At 37.9% G+C, this 19097-nt stretch overlaps 1 protein-coding gene across 1 annotated transcript in view; it reads left to right on the top strand.

The window, feature by feature from the left end:
* Positions 1-19097, top strand: part of DNAAF5 (dynein axonemal assembly factor 5) — a 1078404-nt gene that overhangs the window by 913283 nt on the left and 146024 nt on the right. Inside the window, exon 10 of the mRNA XM_044089685.1 lies at positions 10861-11011. Within this exon, the coding sequence (XP_043945620.1) occupies positions 10861-11011 (151 nt within the window). The remainder of the gene's footprint in view (positions 1-10860; positions 11012-19097) is intronic.

The raw sequence follows: 19097 nt of genomic DNA, 5'->3' as shown, positions 1-19097 counted from the left end.
TGTTCTGGAGATGAGGGCGGTGCTTCTAGCGTTGCAGGCTCTCCAAGACCTTCTACCTCTAGGAACGATTGCAATACAGATGGACAATATGTCAGTGGTCTGGTATATAAACAAACAAGGGGGAAGCAGATCCTACCCTCTTTGTCGAGAAGCCATGAGAGTTTGGGAATGGACGATATCCACCAACCGCTTTCTGATAGCAACGCACATTCCGGGACGATCCAACATTCTGTGGGACAAATTGAGTTGAGTAATTCTCAGTCCTTACGAGTGGTCTCTCAATCCGAAAGTTGTGAAAGAAATTTTCCACAAGTGGGGTTGGCCTCGCTGTGATCTTTTTGCTACCCCCCAAAACACAAAATGCAGCAAATTCTTCGCAATTCTACCCCCAGAAGAGGAGAGCCCCAGAGACGCTCTAATTCATGCTTGGCCTCCCGGTCTACTCTATGCTTACCCCCCCGCTTCCGCTCATGGCGAAGTTCATTCAGAAAGCCGCACGGTTGGGGAGCAAAATTATCCTCATAGCCCATTCTGGCCTTGTCAAATCTGGTTTCCATACCTGCGGTCTCACAGTCTCTCCTCCCCTTTAATCCTGGATCCCATTCCAGATCTGATATCGCACCCAACGGGGTGCCCAACACCAAACCTGGTAAACCTCAAGCTCGCAGCTTGGTTGATCCAGTTCCACTAATGGCAAGGACTCCCGGTATCTCGTCACCAGTGAAAACTATTCTGGTAGCGGCTCATAAACCGTCCACCAGGAAAATCTATAATAGCAAGTGGAAATGATTTTCTATCTGGGCTAACAGCCAAGGTCTCAACCCCTTTACTGTTCTGATTCCTACAGTCTTGGATTTTTTGTCCTTGATTTTTGAACAAGGGGCCAGTGCATCAACGGTAAAAGTACAGTTGGCAGCAAAATCCCATTTTCATGTGGGAGACGGATTAGGATCTCTAGCATCTACAAAATTGTGTAAGACATTCTTGCGTGGCGTTTTCCTTCTCAAGCCACCAGTGAAATCCGTGACTCCCCCTTGGGACTTAACCTTTGTTCTGCAAGCCTTAACGAAACCTCCTTTTGAACCTGCAGCTTCTGTACCCCTTAATTTTCTGTCCTGGAAAACAGCATTCTTGGTGGCCATAACTTCTGCTAAAAGGGTTTCAGAGCTCCAAGCTTTGTGCATGAAACCTCCCTATCTTATCTTCCACAATGACAGAGTGTCTCTCAGGACTAACCCGTCTTTCTTACCAAAAGTGGCATCTGTGGCAAATATCAATCAGACTGTCAATCTGCCAGTGTTTTTCAAAAATTTTCAAAATAAGGGAGAATACATGTTGCATACACTAGACGTACATAGACAGTTGCGTTTTTACCTGCACAGGACCAAAGATGTTCGTAAGGCTGATCAACTCTTTGGGTCATTTGCTCCTTCATCCATGGGAAAACCTATATCCAAAGTGACACTGGCTAATTGGATTTGTCAATGTATTTCTCAGGCTTATAAGGCATCAGGCAAAACAACCCCATTCAAAATCCGTGCACATTCCACAAGGTCCATCGCAACTTCTGCAGCCTTCTGGTCCAGGATGCCGTTGGACGACATATGTTCAGCAGCCACTTGGTCTTCTGCTCATACGTTTATTTCTCATTATAAGCTGGACATGATATCTAGAAGCAGGGCATCCTTTGGCTCAGCGGTGCTTCAGAATATCCTCCCATAGACCACCCAGGTTTCTTTGTTTAGGTAGCTGGGGACTCTGTCCCACAGGTTGCAGAACAAATGAAGTAACTACTTCAGATTTAGAAGTTATGTACTCACCATAACGTTCCATCTGAGTAGGTACTTCATTTGTCTGCAACCATCCCCCCCAGCCATCCCCTAACCTGTATCGAGTTTCTAGGATCTTTATGATTCTTGAGAATATCTGAACCTGTTTATTACAGGTTTTTTCAGGTGATACAGCAAAACTGATCTGAGGTAGTGTGGTGGTGACAGGGGATTGTGGGTAGAGGGAGGAGCTAGGAGCTCGGATCTTGAAGCTTGGAAAGCTGCCGGTCGGATCCGAGGTCGGATCCGAGACGCACAGGTTGCAGACAAATGAAGTACCTACTCAGATGGAACATTATGGTGAGTACATAACTTCTAATTCGGTGCACAGTCTGGAAATCCTTACCTGCTGATTTTCCATGATGTTAGAAAAAAATATGTCTGGATTGCATACTCTTATGGAGTAAGTGATTCCTCCATGTTTCTTTTCTAAATATGGATGTGGTTATACCTCTATTCTTATCTAGGGTTAATCTGACATCTAGAAATTCAGTCATAGTAGTAGACATACTGGTTTCAAATTTTAGGAATGTAGTGGAGGTTGTAAGATAAGATATAAATTCCAACAGGGACTCTTTAGGTCCTTGCCACAGCATAAATACGTCATCCACAAAACGTCCATAATAATGGATACTATCTTTCCACCTGTTATCATTCAGAACATAAATTGCTTCCCAGTGGGCTAGCACTAGATTTGAATAACTATTCGTGCAGGGGATGTCCATGGCTACCCCCCACTTTTGCCAATAGCATTCATCTCCATAAGTAAAGATATTATTGTTTAGCACCAATTCTAATAACATAGATATTCTTCATAAAGCTGGTACTTACCATAATCATTAGGTATTAATGTGAAGAGGCTACATACATCCATTGTTACTATAATTATATTATCAAAGTGTGAACGACATCCCATACACTGATACAGGGACTCAAGAAAATGAGAAGTGTCTTTTAGTACTCCTGGTGCTCTGACCAGGAACTTTTTTAGTTGGTCCTCTAAATAAATGAAGAGGAGTTCAGTAATCCATCCTCTCCCTGCCACTGTCAGTTGCATCGGGGGGACTTTCGGATCTTTGTGGATTTTCGGAAGGCCACTTATCTGTGGTATTTGAAGGTGTTCTATCTTGAAAAAATCAAACAAATCCTGTATGATAACTCTAGTTGAATGCATTTCCAAGAGAGTTTTACAAACAGTTCAAATGATTTTATTCAGTTAAATTTTATTTATCCTTCTATAGGTGTTTTCATCTTTTAGTAGCTCTTTCATCCCAAGGCAATACATAGAGGAATCCATGAACACAATGCTTCCCCTTTTATCCACTGGTTTGATTACTAAATCATCTCTATCCATTAGTTCCTGTGATGCTTTCCTTTCTATGAAGATAGTATTTCTATAACCCCCTTTCATATTTGTTTGCCTTAATTTCGCTACATCTTTTCCACAAAGTCATGCAAATAGCTCTAAAGCTGGATGTGGAACTGGAACAAAACTGCTCAGTTGTTTGTATTGTTAAGGATGTTTAGAATTATTAGCTCCAAACAGAGTTTTCAGAGTCACATTTCTCCCAAAGCACTATCAATTACAAATTCACCTAACTGTGAGTTTATGGAGGGAATAAAGGACAACCCCTTCTCCAGAACACTCATCTGTTCATTAGTTAGGTGACACCTTGAAATATTAATGACTAACTTATTGCATTGACAAGGTACCATTAGGCATTCACTTTTCTCTTTTTTCCTTTCCTGACTGGGAGATCTGTACTTCTGCGGTTGTTGATGTTTTATTAATATTGGTAATTGCTGAAAAAACAGTATGTGGACAGCCCCTTCCTTGGGCCGTGTGGTAGAATCAGTGGATGAGCAAGCATTGTTATTAACTAATTCTTGGCCTTCTTGTTTGTTCTCCATTGTTTTAGTACTCATAAAATTATCTAAGGTATTCATTCGCTGAGAGTTGAGGGGTGTGACTCTCTGTGCAGAATGAGTTAAAATTACATCTTCCGCTACCCGCTTTGTTTGAAGTATGTTATTCCCTAAGGATTTCACTGTTTCAGTAGCTGTTTCTTTCTGTAATACCTCCTTATCATGAGTCTCATCATTTTGCCTGGGCCAATAAAAGCTGTTTCCTTGTTTAAAGTCCTGGAAGTCTCTTACAAGTTTCCGGCTTTTTATATTTTTTAATTTAGTGTCATAAGATCTAAGCTACTTTGTAGTGTTTCTAACCTGGAAATACAGGAGTCAGATAAATCCATAGCTTGTAGGTCATGCTACATTCTTATTTAGAGGACCAACTAAAAAGTTCCTGGTCAGAGCACCAGGAGTCCTAAAAGACACTTCTCATTTTCCTGAGTCCCTGTATCAGTGTATGGGGTGTCATTCACACTTTGATAATATAGTTATGGTAACAATGGATGTATGTAGACTTTTCATAGTAATACCTAATGATTATGAAGTGAAGTCAGCGGTAAAATATATTTCTTCAGAAATGAAAGGACCAGCTTTACGAAGAATATGTATGCTATTAGAATTGGTGCTAAACAATAATATATTTACTTATGGAGATGAATGCTATTGGCAAAAGTGGGGGGCAGCCATGGGCAACCCCTGCACGAATAGTTATTCAAATCTAGTGCTAGCCTATTGGGAAGCAATTTATGTTCTGAATGATGACAACAGGTGGAAAGATAGTATCTAATATTATGGACATTTTGTGGACGACATATTTATGGTGTAGCAAGGACCTAAAGAGTCCCTGTTGGAATTTATAACTTATCTTACTACCTCCACTACATTCCAAAAATTTGAAACCCATATGTCCACTGCTATGATTGAATTTCTAGATGTCAGATTAACCCAAGATGAGAATAGAGGTATAACCACGTCCATATTTAGAAAAGAACCATGGAGGAATCACTTACTCCATAAGAGTAATATGCACCCCAGACATATTTTTTCTAACATCATGGAAAATCAGCTGGTAAGGATTTCAAGACTATGCACTGAAGAAGAAGTTTTTAATCATGAACATTGTGCTTTAGAACAACAACTCAAGAATAGAGGTTACACAGAGAGAGATTTTAACATGAACATGGAGAAGATACCTGAAATAAGCAGTCAAAAAGGACCCCCCGCTACACTCGGAATGTAAGATTAATAAAACATATCAAAAGCAACAAAGGACTTTTGATAATTTACAGTGTATGCTAACTTATAGCAATGACACCTCACAGAACTGTCAAATAGTGAGAACATTTTGGTCGGTTTTAACTGTGGATGAAAATATAAAAAATATTGTAGGTGAAACACCTAAATTTGTCTTTAAGAATAAGAAAAATCCAAAAAGATTATTATGTAATAAATATGGAATAGGCAAGAAGAAGCTTAGCTCCAAAAAAGGTACTTACATATATTGCTGTTGCAAAGCATGTAGTTGTATCAACACAACAAACTGTTTGCTTCATCCAGTTACTGGAAATTCTTATAGTTTTAAGGGGTATGCTGACTGTAACACCAAGAATCTTATATACTTAGCAGCTTGCCAAAACTGTTCAGCTTTTTATGTAGGTAAAACCAACAGAAAATTTAAAGAACGGATTTTACGTCACATGAGTGATATAAAGAACTGTATGAAAATCAGTGTTCTAGCAAATCATGTTATGGAGCACGTTGGCCATTCGTTTAACTTTATGGTACTTGAGACTCTTCAAGAAAATATAAGGGAAAGTGATATACACATTAAAACAGAGATCAACGAAATTAAATGGATAGAGGACTTGCAGGCTGAACAAAAGCCCAGTTTGAATGCAGTACTTCCAATAAAACCTATGCTAAAGGGGCAGCGCTCCTATTAAGAAGTACTAAGTAGTCAGAAAGGAGTTGTCCCACACTGAGGCTTCTGATTGGTTGATTGTCATACTTAAACAATTTGCTGAAGCAGAACTAACTGAGGATCTGAAGAAGACTATTAAGCTGAAAGAACTTATCCATTTTCTCTGCTGAAACTGTAACTCATTTTTCTTTTGTTTTTATGGTTTTCAAGTTGTTTTATTAAAATGATTTTAGCTCTGTGGTGGACCGTTGTGGATATTTTGTTTGCTGTGTTTTTCCTAAGTTTCCTAAGGACCTTTAGTGATACGCAATGGCTTATTCTTATTTTGTCTTTGGAATGTGGGTGGAAACCGAAACTTCCAGAGGAAACCCATATCAACACAGGGAAGATATGTGGAGGCCACATGGAAGGCACCCCCAGCTGAGAATGAAATCTGAGAACTTCTTGCTGTGAGGCAACAATGCTGTACACTGTGCCACTGTGCCAACCTAGGTTATTTAGAGGGGGCAGTAATTGTTTAAAAGTGGGCGATGTACATCAGAAAAGTGACCTTTGCATGAACTGGTAGCCATTGTGCAGTGTTTATTGTAGTGCAGTAGTGTTCATTAGGGTTACTTAGAGAAATAAGGCAAAGGATCTTATTTTCAGCAGTTTGAAACAGGCTGGTGGAGGGCAAGCTGATAGAAGCATTGCATTATTATGCAGAGAGTCATGACAGTCTTGAGTAAAGCAGGTTATTTAGAAAGAACAGTACTGATTGTTTACAAGGTTAAATAATAGGGTGTACAACAGAAAAAGAACCCATGCATGCACTGGTAGCCATTTTGCAGTTTTTATAGTACAGCGGTGTTTACTGTGATTACTTAAGGAAGTAAAATAAAGGAGCTTATTTTCAGCAGTTTGAAACAGGCTGCTGTTTTTCTGTAACTGTAGGGCCATATTCATGAATTGGCAACAGTACATTTATCTCTATAGTGCATCTTGCTTCATTTATTGAGTAGGCTAGAGAGTTTTTTATATGTCACTTTAGGCTGGTTTAAAGCAGTCAACTTGAAACTCAGTATGGGATGTAAAAGTAAGGTTCTAGGGTGATGCCTAGGAATATTTGATGGGTTGTTGTAGACGGAGACCATATTTCCTGTGTTGATGGTGATAAGTAGTTTACTAGCATGCTTAATTTATGTTGAGTTCTAAAGAACACAACTGTAGCTTTGGTTGTATTGTTTTATACCTGCCAGTTCTAGATAGATGTGAAGTATTTTGAAGAGAGCTGGAAATGTCATAACCTATAAAACTAGAACATTGGCATAGAGCAGGTAGCTAATTTGAAGGAGTGCCCAACCTAGGTAGTTAACAAGAAGGAAGAAAAAGAAATAGGCGTAGACCAGACCCCTGAGGTACACCTCTTTCAATATGTCCTGTACTTGAACTGTCTGTAGTAACACAAATACTGAAGGATATGTTTGATAGATTTTGAACAATGAGTTAACTTTGTTGGAGAAGCCAACAGCTTCTAGTTTGTAAAGTAAAATATCTTTGTCCATTGTTTGAGAGTCTCTTTTTAGATCTAAAAATATGAGCCTTGTTATTAGATCTTTGTCAATGTCTCAGTTTGACGTTGTTTGTATTTTTATAAAGTGCTGTTAGCACACTTTAACCTGAATGGAACTAATACTGTTTGTCTGATAGTATGCTGAAGTTTGAATGTATTGAAGAATTTGGTCGTTCAGTATTTTCTCAGGTATTTAGGTGAGTGGGCATGGGTTGACTGTTGGGGCTGAAGTCAATGGCAGAAGCAGAGCTTTTGATCATAGGCAGTTAATACTAGGAGTGCATGCTTAAAATTATAGGGAACAGATGTTGGTGTCAGAACAATATTATATATATGAATGTAATAGGCTTGCATAGCAGATAGTTGCCAGTTTTAAGGATCTTATGATAGATAATGTAAATACCCGAGTTGTATTACCTTATATGATTTTTTTTTCATTTGCTATTTTAATGCAATAGTGTTAGGAAACCTTCCGTTTTGTTAATGCACAATTATTTTCTGATAAAATAGAAGTGCATTTCTCATGTTTATAGTCCTGGGGGAACGTTCCTCTGCAGCTCATATATGTGTATTTATACACACACACACACACACACACACACACACACACACACACACACACACATTTGTGAATGTATGCATGTATGTGCATATTTATCTGTCTATATATATATATATATATATATATATATATATATATATATATATATATATATATATATATATATATATATATATACATACATACATACATACAGAGTGAAAGAGAGAGGAGAGAGATACACACGTGTATAAATTGATATAAATAGTTCTCATGGATGCATACTACTGGCAGGTAGTACTAGATCACTGCTTTTCAAAAAATAGTGGCATGGATCTGTAACATCCACCTGAGTTACTGACAACTCAGGTTGACGCAACATCAGTTTAACATCTCATCCAAAGGATGACATGTCAGGAATGCATTGCAGATCCCCCCCCCAAACTGTTGGACAGCATCAATACTTTTCAACATCTACCCAGATGTTGAGTTTGCATGTAGAGTCTAAGACTAGACTATCTTCCTGACCAGTCTTTGCTTTCTTCTGAAAGGTGGTTGAAGGTAGTTTTGGATTAGTTTTCTTCACAAAGAGGCCCAGAGCAGGGGAGAATACACTCTGTCCACCTTCTCGATGTGTATTACCAATTGCAGTGTTACTGTAGGGGGGACTTTGAAGACAGTTGTTTGTTTTATTGTTTGCTTCAGTTTAGGAAGAGAGGGTTTCCTTATGGCAAGAAGGCTCATCTTTAAGAGCCCTGCAATACTGTATTGTGTTTTGCTATCAGCAAGCAGTCTTTGGCTCAAGTTGCCAGAGTTGGTTTCATTTGGGAAGTGTGTCTTCTGGTGCATACTTTAGGGTTCTGTATGTAGCTGACATTTGGGCAGCTGTCATATGGTTTACGCACATGCCTTTACCAGGTAGTATATGTTGCAGGGTTATGACTTCATTTGGGAGGGCTTTCTCACTGGACATTTTGTACTGAACTGCGGCTTTCTACTGCTGATGTGATATTTCCTTAATTATTGATTCAGATTCTTCCAATGAGTGAACCCATTGCTGAATACACCTTAAAACAAGTTATTACAGATATATATGCAGGTTTTCACCTAAAAGATGATATTCTATAGACCCTGACTCTGGCATTTTTCTGCTTCAGCTTATCCCCCTCCCATTTTAGTTATTCAGGTTGGCCTGCTGTGGATTGTCTAGAATTATTTTTATTTTCACCTGCTTACTTTTATAATTATGTCATTGTTTTTATTTTTCTTGTAGAGATTACCTGATTCTGGGAGAGTCATGGACCCCATTGGAGGAGTGCTGTCTTCTATCCTAGGTGTAGGGAAGTTGGCATGAACTGTCCCCCATACATACACATATGCGCACACATGCAAAACTCAGCATTGGTTTTAAAAAGTTTTGAATGACATTCCTAGAAGATGGAGGAGGAGTTTTCAAAGTGTGATTCCACTCTAAAGGACTTTTCAGATAATTTGATGTGGATAACTATTTCCACATCTGCGATTTTTCTCACAGTAGTTACAACTATGTCTTTATGGTACCAGCCGCTGCAGGAACTGTTATGAGGTACTCACTGTAACAGTGAACCTTCAGAATTTGTTCTTGCAGATAGTTTCCCTCCATTTAAGCCTCCTACACATACACAGTAGTTTGTGCGGGTCCCAGTTTATATATATATTTAGCAAATTCAAAGCTGTATTTCATCTGCAAGATGATGGGCACAAAGCAGTTGCAGAGAAGATAAGAATGCAGCTTTAATAATGAAGCATGCTTGACCAAAGTTGGAAAGGGGAAGGTTGAGACATTTGACTGCTTTAATAATCTGGCTGAATGGACCTAACTCCTGTCATTGCACTGTCATTTTGGTATTATCTGTTTGCAAGAGATAATCTCATAGATCTATTTTTATGGAGAACACCTTATGTAATTGTACTCTGTAATTAATGGTGACTATGCATGCAAAGCTATGCAGTCATGAAGTTATTTATTTATTTGCTTTTGCTAATTGGAATAAAGTGAATACGCTGAAATCCCCTTTTTTCAGCAGTCCTATTAAGAAAAGGTCCACAAGCTAATGCAAAGTACATTTAGAGACAATTGTTAATATATCACAGACATCATTTTACATTCAGAGAAATATTTTATGTTCAGTGATATCTTGTTATCACAAAGTTCCAGCAAAGAAAATACGGTTTGCAATCCAAGACAATATATTAGTATAATTTTCCATTCACAGTTATGGGGTTATAGTACATTAGCTACCAATATGTACAGGAGTTACATACAGTCTTGCAGTATGTACTGTAAGAGGTGTACACATGTAGTTTGTTGGAGGACAATGAAGGATGGAAAAGTATTGGTCTAGACAAAATGGTTTGGGGATTTAAACAACAGAAGATAAAAATGTAAGTCAGGAAGGGAAGGAGTAAAGGAAGGCACAATTGAAGGCTAAGAAGAAAAGGGAAAAAAAAGAATTGTATAAAAAGATATAGAGATCATATGGAGTGCATGTGCTATTTTAGACACACAATTTACCTTTTGTATTATAAATGCTTCTGTTTCATACATTCTTTCCTTACATGTTGTGGCTTGGATTCATGCTTGAAAATAGTTTTTATGAAACATGAATATTGTGCAGCTGGTGAACTGTACAGAAAGACTTAAATGAGGGTATTCCTTTTTCTGTGCACATATACTGTAACAGTTGTTACAGAAAAAAATCTGTATGTGTTTGTGTTTGCATGTCTGTACAAGTATGTTGTCACAAGTAAGAAATCTACATGAGTTTGTGTTTGCATGTCTGTACCAGTATGAAACCAAATCCAAATAAATTAGATTTACTTTTGATTTTCTCTGATGAACCTATAGTAACATCCTATGTAATGCTTGCATCAATAAGGAAGATTGCAAAAAAAAGGCAACTTTGCTTTCTAGAAGTAAAATAATATTGTAATAACTTTATCAGGTATGACCTTTTCATAAAGGTTTTCTGCATTTACGTTTTAGCTTGTACAGAATGTCAGCTCTCTAGCCAAATTCTTAATACATTATTTAGTCATGTGTTCATGTGTCTTTTGTTTGCTTTAGGCAGTTTATTGGCTATGCTGAGATTTTGATAAAAGACATCTTGGTTCCTAATCTGCACTGGCACGTTGGGAGGGTAACAGCTGCAATCCGGATGACAGCTATATCATGCCTCTGGGCACTTCTACACAGTCAGCTACTTTCAGCCGAGCAGGTATGTACTGAAGAAATTGTTTACATGTGGCAGAAAAGTGAAATGTTTGACAAGTAGACAAATATATTTGCTAGCTTGCATTTTGAAACCTGTTTTTGAGCAGCTTTTCTGTGGATTTTTTTTCTTTTCCTTGTTCCTTGGTTAGAGTCCTTTAGCAATTGCTACCAGGCAGCACATCACTCAGTTGGCTGCATTGTAATAGCTTATTGGAGCACTATTTAACATCAGACAGAGAGTACAGCCTATATTACTCTAATTTTTAAAGAACCACATTATGGTTTATTCAGCATTTACAGTAACATTCCCCAGCATGTGACTACTTGGAATTAAATGTGTAGGAGCACTGTTCTTCCCCACCTCAAATAAATAACTTTTGCAGCTTATATTGTTCATTGAAGTTGTCCATCTTATCAGGATTATTTTCACATGAAATTTTTAACAACAGTTCCAAAGTTTTGTTGGGTATGAGCACACTCCATTCCCCATCAGCAGTTTTGTATGCTACCATGTAAATGTAGCCTTTGCAGTAGTTCCTAGACTTTGCATTATAATTCCTTATAAATAATGAGATTCTTGCATGTTACTGCTCAGGGGAATGGAAATCATGGTGTGTGTGTGTGTGTGTGTGTGTGTGTGTGTGTGTGTGTGTGTGTGTGTGTGTGTGTGTGTGTGTGTGTGTGTGTGTGTGTGTGTGTGTGTTTGTATAATATATATCCCCTTCACATTGTCGACACTTCAAAATGCAGAATTTCATATGGCCAAGACCATATGATCAACATTTGAAATGCCGACAATGCAGAACCAGCATCTCTATACAGCGCAGAATGGGAAAATTTCCATTCCTGCACTGTACTGCAATCTTAGAGTTGGTATATTTAAGTTTCGGGGGGTGGAGGGGTGCAGGGGGCTTGCCCCCTTGCTAGCAGTGTTTAGGTAAGGGTTTTTTGTTTTTTTTTACTTTTCTGTTTCATATGTTCGAAATTTCAAATATCAATCATTTGGTCTTGTCATATGAAATTCGGCATTTTGAAGTGTTGAACATATGAAGTAGATCCACACACTTATATATATATATATATATATATATATATATATATATATATATCTATGCACACATGCTTAAAGTTGAAACGTTGAGCTTCCTCTCAGACATTAAATTTTGGGCAGAAGCGTTTTATTAATGAAACATTGCAAAGAAAACGTCTGTAGAATTTTTTTATTCATTTTTGTGGTCCTTTTCAAAGGAACATTTCTGCAAGATAACATTCTTTACAATCCATAGTGATTGGTAGAACTTGTGTGGTGCATTTCACTTAGTAGCAGGGGGTTAGTTTCATTTGGGTTATCAGTTTTAGTGCCTATTTTTTATTTATTTATTTTTTTATGAAGTTTCTCCTTTTTACATGGTAACCTATCACTGCATTTCAGCCACGGACAGTGCTGAATTCTAACACGGTAGTATAAGAAATTGTGATATGGCACTGCCCTAATTAAACATGCAACCTGCTGTAGTTGGCTAAAGGAGAATATAAGTGTTTAATTAACTTTAATATACTACAGTGTTAGAATTCAGCACTGTCTGTTAACCAGTTTACTGTGTAATTTAATTTAATCCTGACTTGTGCTCAGGACTAACTGTAACCTGTGGAACTTGTTTAACTTGCTTACTTATGTAATCTCTGTAAATAGTCTGCTTGTAATATGTAATGCTGGTATTATGTAATGCTGTATCTCCTTACCCTTGGAGCTTTTCTCCCCGGGCCTCCGCTGAAAATGGACATGCATCCAGTCGGACTATCCTGGTCAGCAAATGTAAAATAAAATAAAAAATAATTTGCCTTTTAGTACTGAAACATGCCTCAGAGCATTGTATGCTAATAGCAAAGAAGAAACTCAGAAAAGTAACCTAAATAGTAAAGAGTTGGGCCAGGAACACTTGGGATAGCATGTGTGCAGGTCATGTTTGGGTTATCTGACCATGTTTCCATACTTCTAGCAATGTGAATGTAAGAAAATTAAGGATTTAGCAAGCAGTGACATTTCTCAAGTTCCTGTGTGTAATACTAAAGTTAATAAACTTTATTATGCCAGATAGAACACTTATCAGAAGTAATGAGAGAAGTTTGGGACTTTAGTAAATTAAGATTTACAGATGCAGTTAAATATTCTAACAAAATGCATAGCAGATAGAGGTAAGTATAATCTAATAAGCAACTTTTTACCACACTTTATAGTTCTGAATTGCAAACTGTTAATTATTCCCAGTAAATCCTTGCTTATCTAGAATAACTGTTTTTGCCAAAACTAGGTGATGACCTGGCTGCACTTAATGCAAATCATTACTTTAGACGATCTCAAAAAGTTGTATGAAGTCATGCTCTGGAAAAATCCCCCAGGTGCAGATGGCATACTTGGAGAAGTTTGGAAATCAGGCAGTTATTCACTTCTTAGGATCTGGCAGTGAGGGTCAGTATGTTACCAGACATTTGTTATGTCCACTTCCACTCAATCACCATCTTCTTTCACAGTAAATGTATGTGTCATCTGTTTCTACATTTATATTTGTTTGTTCTAAAACTATTTAGAACAATGAAAAGACTATGTAGTGTGTTGTAGTTTTATCAGTTTCATTCAAGTCGGATCTAAGTTTTATGTATTTTTTTAAAACAATTTTTATTGATTTTCATGTAGTAACAAATGATCATATAAGATTTAACATACAATTGGTAAAATATATGCAAATAAATAAGATAACTAAAATAACTAAGGTATTTACAAATACAACCACTTTTGTAAGTTTTATGTATTTTGAACCTGTGCTCTTTAACAGTTATGCATGTAATGCCATTTGCCGGTGTTTAGGTGTATATAACACTCTTTTGATGTACTAGTTAATCCAGTGAATTTATAGTAAGTGATGGTTTTAGATTGCATTCATTATTGTAGTGCTTTGTTATGATAATTCGCTTTATACAGTTCTATACACTATATTACTATGATTCTCTGTCAGTATACCTCCTGCTAAACCTGTTTTGACCTTACAGTCATGCGTGTTCTTACCATCAGTCTTCTCTTACAATACCCCATATTTTCTTGATCTGACTTAACTTGATTCTTCCTCCATCTCTAGAAATATGTATTAACGTTATTGCCTCATTATATAATTACAGTTTAGTAGAGTATTTTCTCTTTTCTTTCCTTTCAAATCCTGTAATCACTGCATGCCTGTAAATGGTTCACTTCCCATGCCCTTGCTTGTAAATGTTCTATCTTTCAAGCCCCTCCTTACATTTATCAAGGGTACCAGAAGTTGTCAGAGATTTGGGATGCATGGCTAGGCTTAAAAAGGTCCTTGCGGTCGTTATCCTAGTAAACACCTGTGAACATCCAATCCTGAACCAGATATTGCAGGAGTTATACCACAAAGCCCAACACTCAAAAGATTTCACTAAGACCTTTGTCATTGTGCATTGTAAGCAAGTTTAACATGAAGAGCCTTGCTGTATATTAACTTTAGTCAAGTGTTTGCCTGCCCTGGTCATGGAACATGGCTGTGATATTCCTCCCAAAGGAGTAACCCTTGCAGTCCAAGAGCCACTTCCTGAGTTGGCCACTGTCCCTTCTCTTGACCAATAGATTACACTGCATATGCCAGTCACTTAGCTTCCTGATCTCTGCATTGAGTAAATGAAGGAAAACCGGTTCTACGTTGTGCCTCCTTGTTAATTGCTTTGTACTGGCTATAAACTGATTGATCTCTGGAATAATTGACCTTTGGGTGGGAATCCTGCTACAGTAGGCATCACTTTGCTCTCCTCCCCAACCCCCAATTCCCACACATCCCTCTTAATCTACCATTATACCATTATGCTTCCCGCATACAATTTCACCTGGGGTACCCATTCCCTAACCCTTCCCAAACAACCTTACTATTATCATACAAACACTCCTGTTTGTACTTCCCTGTTTGCCAACTTCCATCCAACTTTTAGCACTTTTCCAGTACAGATTTGCAGTGTATCCATTCATACTCTGACCCCTCCCCAACAGTACCTGTTATTTGAAATTTCAACTTCTACTTCCCTCAGATAAACCTTCATACTTACTATCTTAATTACATTCTCATACTGTATCCTTTCAAACCCCTGTATATCTCTTATTTCAGAAACATGAGAAGTTACCAGAACAACCCGACTCCCTTTGATCATCGAAAATACTTCCTTTCCACCAGCTTTCAGACTCTGCCATAACTAAATATCTTACAGCCCTGCAAGTTCTTAATTCCTTCTTAATTCCTACTTACCCTCTACCTGCCATCAGTGAAATACAGATAGATCATTTTACTTAATTATGCTACTCCTCAGCTTATCCTCTATTCTTCTCCTCCTACTGAGCCATCTCTCATCTTATCGTGACTCAATAATAGAGCTCAACATCTCTGTACTCTGTCCCAACCACCTATCGATACTTCCTAAACTGTCCAAACATTACACCAAACCCATTTAATGATGCCCCTCACCTTTACCCCAAAACTAGACTTATTAACTCAATCTTAACACAAATCAAAATAAAATTAAATGGAAAAATACTCTCCAATAAACAAGAATCAGTTATACTTCAGTATACTAAATTTCTCCTAAGAAGAGACATTCACCATAATACTGGCCCCACCTGATACAACCAACATCAGGACAATTCTCTTCCACACACTGCTCTAACCACAGAGCGATCAACCTCCCTCCCCCCCGTAGCCCCAGTAATCTTTTGTCACTATAAATATTAGAAGAATAACTATTGAATCAAATGTGTGAACAACCCAGCATGCTCCTGATATGTTCACTGTAACTGAAACTTGGCTTAAATCCAATTTAAACAACTCCAAAGTTACACCCCCTCCAGCTATAGTATCATTCATCATGACTGTATAAAGAAGAAAGGTGGTAGCGTGGCACTGCTGTAATATTTCCCAACAGCTACCACATTTCCCTCTACAATAAGCCAGCACCAAAAGTAAATTCATCAGAGCTTCTTATTACTTTTTTGAAAATGAATATAAACAAATGGGTATTACTGTCCTGTTCATTCCTCCTGGCGACAATACAGCTACAGTGAAAGATAGCCTACATTGGATTTCCATAACAATTCCACAAGAAAAAATACAGGTAGTCCCTGGTTTATGAACATCCAACATGCAGTCAACCCATAGATACGAACAGGCTGACGCAATGTCAGAAATAACATTGAAAGAAATAAAATATGTAAAGTTGCAAAAATGTGACCTTAAAATAAAGAATTCTGATGTACTTTCCTTCTCCTCATTTACCTCCTTTGTGAAGATGCTCACACATCTTGTTAGAGCAGTTACTTCTATCTTCCCGGAGAACAAGAGATCCGATTGGTTAAGAGATGCTATGCTGGCGATCTGATTGGTCAGGACTGCTGGCTTGAACAGTACACAGTATTAAAGCAGGTACTGTACTGTACAGTAGAATGGGCAAATGACATTACAGCTCACTAGGGTATAGGTGACAGAATGATGCCTGGCAGAGGTCTGAAAGTTCAGGAAAGAGTGGAAAACATCTGTGGGTGATGTCTGTAGTACAGAAATCTGAAGTGAAGCTTAAAAAGAGGTAAGTTTAACATATTTTTTGGAACATTCTACTGTATTGTATTGCATTTTTCAGTACTGTTATTTGTATAAAACAAGGGAATGGCTGGAAAATACTACTCTGAATCAGCAGAGCTGAAATGTTAATTAGATAGGGACAGTGGTAGTGTTAACCAGTCAGACCTAAGAAGTGTCTTGCTGCAGACTACAGTACTGTACTGTATGTGTATCCTGTGGAGCTCCATTTAGTACTCTACTGTACTGCAGCCAGACACTTTTTTGAACTTCCGGTTTGGTGATGTCGCGAATCATGCCTGCAAAACGTAAATCTGATGCACGTGCTGGTGATGTGCCAAAGAAAAGGAAAGCAATCACCCTGGGAATAAAAGTGGACATAAAAAAGAGATGTGAGAGAAGTGAAGCACCATCTGCTATTGGAAAGGCATTAGGCTATTGCCGGTCAATGATCGGAACAATTTTAAAAGACAAAGCAAAAATAATGAATCATGTGAAATGCCATGCCCCGATGAAAGCTATGATTATTACAAAGCAATGCAATGGTTTAATTCTTGAGATAAAAAGGCTGTTACTAATTTGGATCGAAGACCAAAATCAGCGGAATATCCCTATTAGCCTTTCATTAGTGCAAGAAAAGGCTTGAAGCCTTTTCAATGATTTAAAAGCCGCTTGAACAGCAAGTGCAGGCGGGTGTGAAGAACAATTTTTTACAAGTAGGGGCTGGTTCCATCACTTTCACTTTAAAATGAGGGCTAATTTACATAACATTAAACCTCAAGGTGAACCAGTGAGTGCTGATGTAAGAGCTGCAAGGGATTTTCCTAAAATGTTGAAAAAATGTATTGAAGAGGGAGGTTATTTGCCAGAGCAAATATTTAATGTAGACAAGACTGGATTATTTTGGAAGAGAATGTCTGAAAAGGCCTACATTTCAAAAGAGGAAAAAAGTGCAGCAGGTCGTAAGGCAGCAAAAGATAGGCTAATGTTATTGTTTGAGGGTAACGCTTCTGGTGATTTTAAGTTGAAGACCTTGCGTGTGTATTGCGCCTTAAATCCGAGAGCCTTACAACATGTAGTTAAGGCATCTCTTGCTGTTATTTGGAAGGCAGATGCAAAGGCTTTGGGTTACAATTGCCATCTTTGAAGACTGGTTTTGGAACCATTTCTTTCCTGCTGTTCAAAGGTACTGCTTGACCAAAAACATTCATTTCAAAATTCTCCTTCTACTTGACAATGCACCTGGACATCCAAACAGGTTAGATGACTTGCACTCCAATGTAAAGGTCGCATTTTACCCCCCACACCACATCACTACTTCAGCCAATGGATCAGGGATTAATAGCCTCATTTAAAGCCTATTGTCTACGGCAGACCTTCTCACAAGCAGTCAGGGCTACCCAGGACAAAACGATTGCCTTAAGGGAGTTCTGAAAGAATTATAACATTTATGATGCCATCAAACTATTGCCGATTCATAAGATGAAGTAAAGCAAATATGAAAGGAGTGTGGAGCAAATTGCACCCACAATTTGTGCCTGCTTTACAGGCTTCTGCAGATGATGACATTGCTGAAGCCAGGCAAGCTGTGGTTGATATTGGTAATCAACTGCAGTTAGACATCACTGACACGGATGTCATAGAGTTACTTGACTCCCATGGCAAAGAACTCACCAGTAAAGACTTTATGAAAATGGAGCAACAGACAATAGCATTTGAGGAAGAAAACAGGGACTTAGAAACTCCAGAATCAAAAAAGTTTTCAACAAGAGTTAGCTGAAGACTTTCGTCTCATTGAAGCAGGAATGGCAAAGTTAGAGGACCAAGATCCTAATACAGAGAGGTTCACCCAAGTTTACTATATAGTTACTGAAGGCCTCAGCTGCTATAAGGCCATTTATGACCAGAAAAAGAAAAGCTCTGTACAAACCTCCCTTGATGCCTACTTCATGAAACTGATTCCAGTAGTAAACACCCTCTGTCCAGCAGCAGAATCAAACCCTGACTCAGCACCACCAGGTCCATTCTGTCCAACAAGAAGTCCATCATTTTCTGGATCATCCATTTAATATTTATCATAATGTTAACTCACAAATGAGTGTTAACCTTTACAGTAATTGTTACCGTTTTTCTTTTTTTTCCATTTGAACTGTTTAAAGAACTGTTTCTTTAATGTTTTTTCAGTATGTACAGTACTGTACTGTAGTGTGTGAACACATAGCTACTGTCGTGTTATTACACAGTACTTTACAGTATTATTGTTACTACTGCAGTATACAGTATTATGTTTACAATTTTTTTTTATTTGGAAGTGTTTTGAAAGTGTTTTCTATGCAAAGAAAAGTAAAATAAATACTAAACTGAGGCAAACATTTGACTAAGTGACATTTAAGAACCATTATGTATGTGTTTCGACTTGCATACAAATTTGACTTAAGGACAGACTAAAAAATGGATCTTCGC

Source organism: Protopterus annectens, chromosome 12.part0, assembly GCF_019279795.1.
Source record: "Protopterus annectens isolate FY-2018-M chromosome 12.part0, PAN1.0, whole genome shotgun sequence".
In the NCBI taxonomy this organism is placed as follows: domain Eukaryota; kingdom Metazoa; phylum Chordata; order Ceratodontiformes; family Protopteridae; genus Protopterus; species Protopterus annectens.
The sequence above is the reverse complement of the archived record's forward strand: the minus strand, read 5'-3'. Positions and strand labels throughout refer to the sequence as shown.